General features: G+C 44.1%; 1 protein-coding gene across 16 annotated transcripts in view; it reads left to right on the forward strand.

Moving 5' to 3' along the window:
* Positions 1 to 2,500, forward strand: part of LOC124004236 (regulating synaptic membrane exocytosis protein 3-like) — a 57,439-nt gene that overhangs the window by 9,212 nt on the left and 45,727 nt on the right. For 13 of the 16 annotated variants that reach the window (XM_046313006.1, XM_046313013.1, XM_046313008.1 and 10 more), the window contains exons 3-8: positions 1 to 6; positions 666 to 765; positions 1,140 to 1,263; positions 1,466 to 1,522; positions 1,886 to 1,932; positions 2,044 to 2,159. The exon at positions 1 to 6 is cut by the window's left edge and continues 105 nt beyond it. In XM_046313006.1, coding sequence (XP_046168962.1) covers positions 1 to 6; positions 666 to 765; positions 1,140 to 1,263; positions 1,466 to 1,522; positions 1,886 to 1,932; positions 2,044 to 2,159 — 450 coding nt within the window. The remainder of the gene's footprint in view (positions 7 to 665; positions 766 to 1,139; positions 1,264 to 1,465; positions 1,523 to 1,885; positions 1,933 to 2,043; positions 2,160 to 2,500) is intronic. The other 3 variants (XM_046313009.1, XM_046313022.1, XM_046313023.1) reach the window with 1 other exon arrangement.

Below are 2,500 nucleotides of genomic sequence, written 5' to 3' on the forward strand. Positions count from 1 at the left end.
TTAAAGGTAAGAGGGAATCACTAGCGGCATCCCTTTCAATCACTGTAGTGTTACCACATTAACCACTGTATATTGTGTACTGAGACCGTTGGGTGCAGGACATCAGAGCACCCAGGCTCAGATGTGTGATGGTGTATTGTCAAAGGATGTGTATGATAAAGGAAGTCTGGGAAAACTACCACACTAACCACTGTGTATCCCCGTGTACTGAGGCCACCCGGGACTCTAACGTCTGACCTCCACATTAGGTAGCCTCGCGGCTAAGAGCGTTGGGCCAGTAACCGCAAGGTTGCTGGTTTGAATCTCCGAGCCAACTAGGTGTGGGAAAAAATCTGTTGATGTGCCCTGGAGCAAGGCACTTAACCCTAATTGCTCCTGTAAGTTGATCTGGATAAGAGTCTGCTTAATGACTGAAATGTAAGTGATGCTAGTGTACTATCCACAGGAGTATATAATAAAGGAAACTATGGGGACATGCTGTAGATTTGTACTCGGCTGGGACGGTATCCAGATTGTCATACCTTCATACTGACCTTGTACCTTCCCAGGATATTCAGTGATACTGGCACTGAACACAAGGGGCAGTGTTTTAATTACACTGTTATCTCTATGTACTGAGCTCTTGGTCTTGTGTCTGAACTGCCCGTGGTCTGTTCCCCTTCTAGGTTGTGGGTGGGAAGATGACAGAGACAGGGAGACTGGGGGCCTTCATCACCAAAGTCAAGAAAGGAAGTCTGGCGGACATTGTTGGCCACCTGCGAGCTGGTAAGCAGCGTGGAAACAACATTCAGACATTCAGGGTTATCTGGTGGAGAAGTGTCGTCAGTCTGGGAGCTCTGTGAGATTGTCTGTGTGTTCTTTTTGAGCTGCGAAAATCTACAATTTCTACCTGAACACTTTGTGTTGTGTACAGAGGTTGTTCAGTAAAGCGCCAGGCTAGGTTGATAAAATAGAGTTTAATTAAGACAACGTAATAATTCCATTCCAATGGACCAACTCCGGCGCTGGTCCATTGATTTAGTTTATTTTCTAACACTTCTGCAAGGAATTATTACATTACCTTAACCTTTGTTATCTTTAACCTAGGCTCCATGCTTACCCACGAATCAGCTGTTTTAATCTTGTTTCCTGTTTTCCAGGTGATGAGGTACTGCAGTGGAACGGGAAGTCGTTGCCGGGAGCAACCAAGAAGGAAGTGTACAACATCATTCTGGAATCCAAGGCGGCGCCTCAAGTGGAAATAGTTGTCTCAAGGCCTATTGGGTAAGACTGACTTCCTGTGTGAAATGCTAAATTCCCATTTTGGAATCGTTGTGCGATACACTGCAACTACTGTGTGACTATTTTGCACTGCGTTGGCCATTTTGGACTATTATCACTATATTGCGACTGTTGTGGGCCCTTTTCTGACTATTTCCAATTTTGAAGTGAAATGTTGACGGCCATTGTCTTCTTTACCTAAAAGATCTATCCACCACATCATTTCCAATAACTTCTTGAGAAAGGTGTATAGAGCGTATCAGTAAGTACATACTTAATGTGGACATAGTGACCACTATGTCGTACGGTAGTCCTTCCCTGTGGCCTAACCCCGATGTAACCCCTAACATCCTAGACCTTAGAGAAACCCTTATAAGGCAAGTTCCCTCTCTTCTCTCAACCCATACGTCTCTCCCCCGTGTGGGTATGAACTACCGCTCTCTAAACCCAACACCCAGTTTGTGTACGTGTCGGTGTTTTTCCTTTTCGATACAAACAAACATACAATTGAGGTATTGTATGTGCTGGCACTCTGTATCAAATGGAGGTTGGTGATGGCTGTTGGTCAGTGACTATTGTAGAGGTCTGTGCAGATGTTTGATGTAATCTTCCTCCCATCTTACAGAGACATACCAAGAATTCCAGAAACATCACATCCTCCTTTAGAATCGAGTAAGTGTCAACAAAGCTTTGGTTTTTCCTTGATGAACAAAACGGCATAGTTAATTGGTGTTAATATACAGTTAATATACCGTCTTTCACATCCTGGTTCTTTCCCATCAGCGGGCTCCAGTTCCTTTGAGTCTCAGAAGATGGAGCGTCCCTCCATATCGGTCATGTCCCCCACCAGCCCTGCTACCCTCAGAGCCCTCCCCGTCATCCTGCCTGGACAGCTCTCTGTGAGTACTGGATATATGCTGGATCTACACTGGACTATACTGGACTATACTGGACTGTACTGGACTACTACTGAACTATACTGGACTATTACTGGACTATTCCTGGACTATACTGGACTATACTGGACTTTAATGGACTATTACTGGACTATACTGGACTATACTGGACTATACTGGACATTAATGGACTATTACTGGACTATACTGGACTATACTGGACTATACTGGACTATTACTGTACTATTACTGGACTATTACTTGACTATACTGGACTATTACTTGACTATACTGGACTATTACTGTACTATTACTGGACTATTACTTGACTATACTGGACTATT

Source organism: Oncorhynchus gorbuscha, linkage group LG18 (genome assembly GCF_021184085.1).
Source record: "Oncorhynchus gorbuscha isolate QuinsamMale2020 ecotype Even-year linkage group LG18, OgorEven_v1.0, whole genome shotgun sequence".
Lineage (NCBI taxonomy): Eukaryota > Metazoa > Chordata > Actinopteri > Salmoniformes > Salmonidae > Oncorhynchus > Oncorhynchus gorbuscha.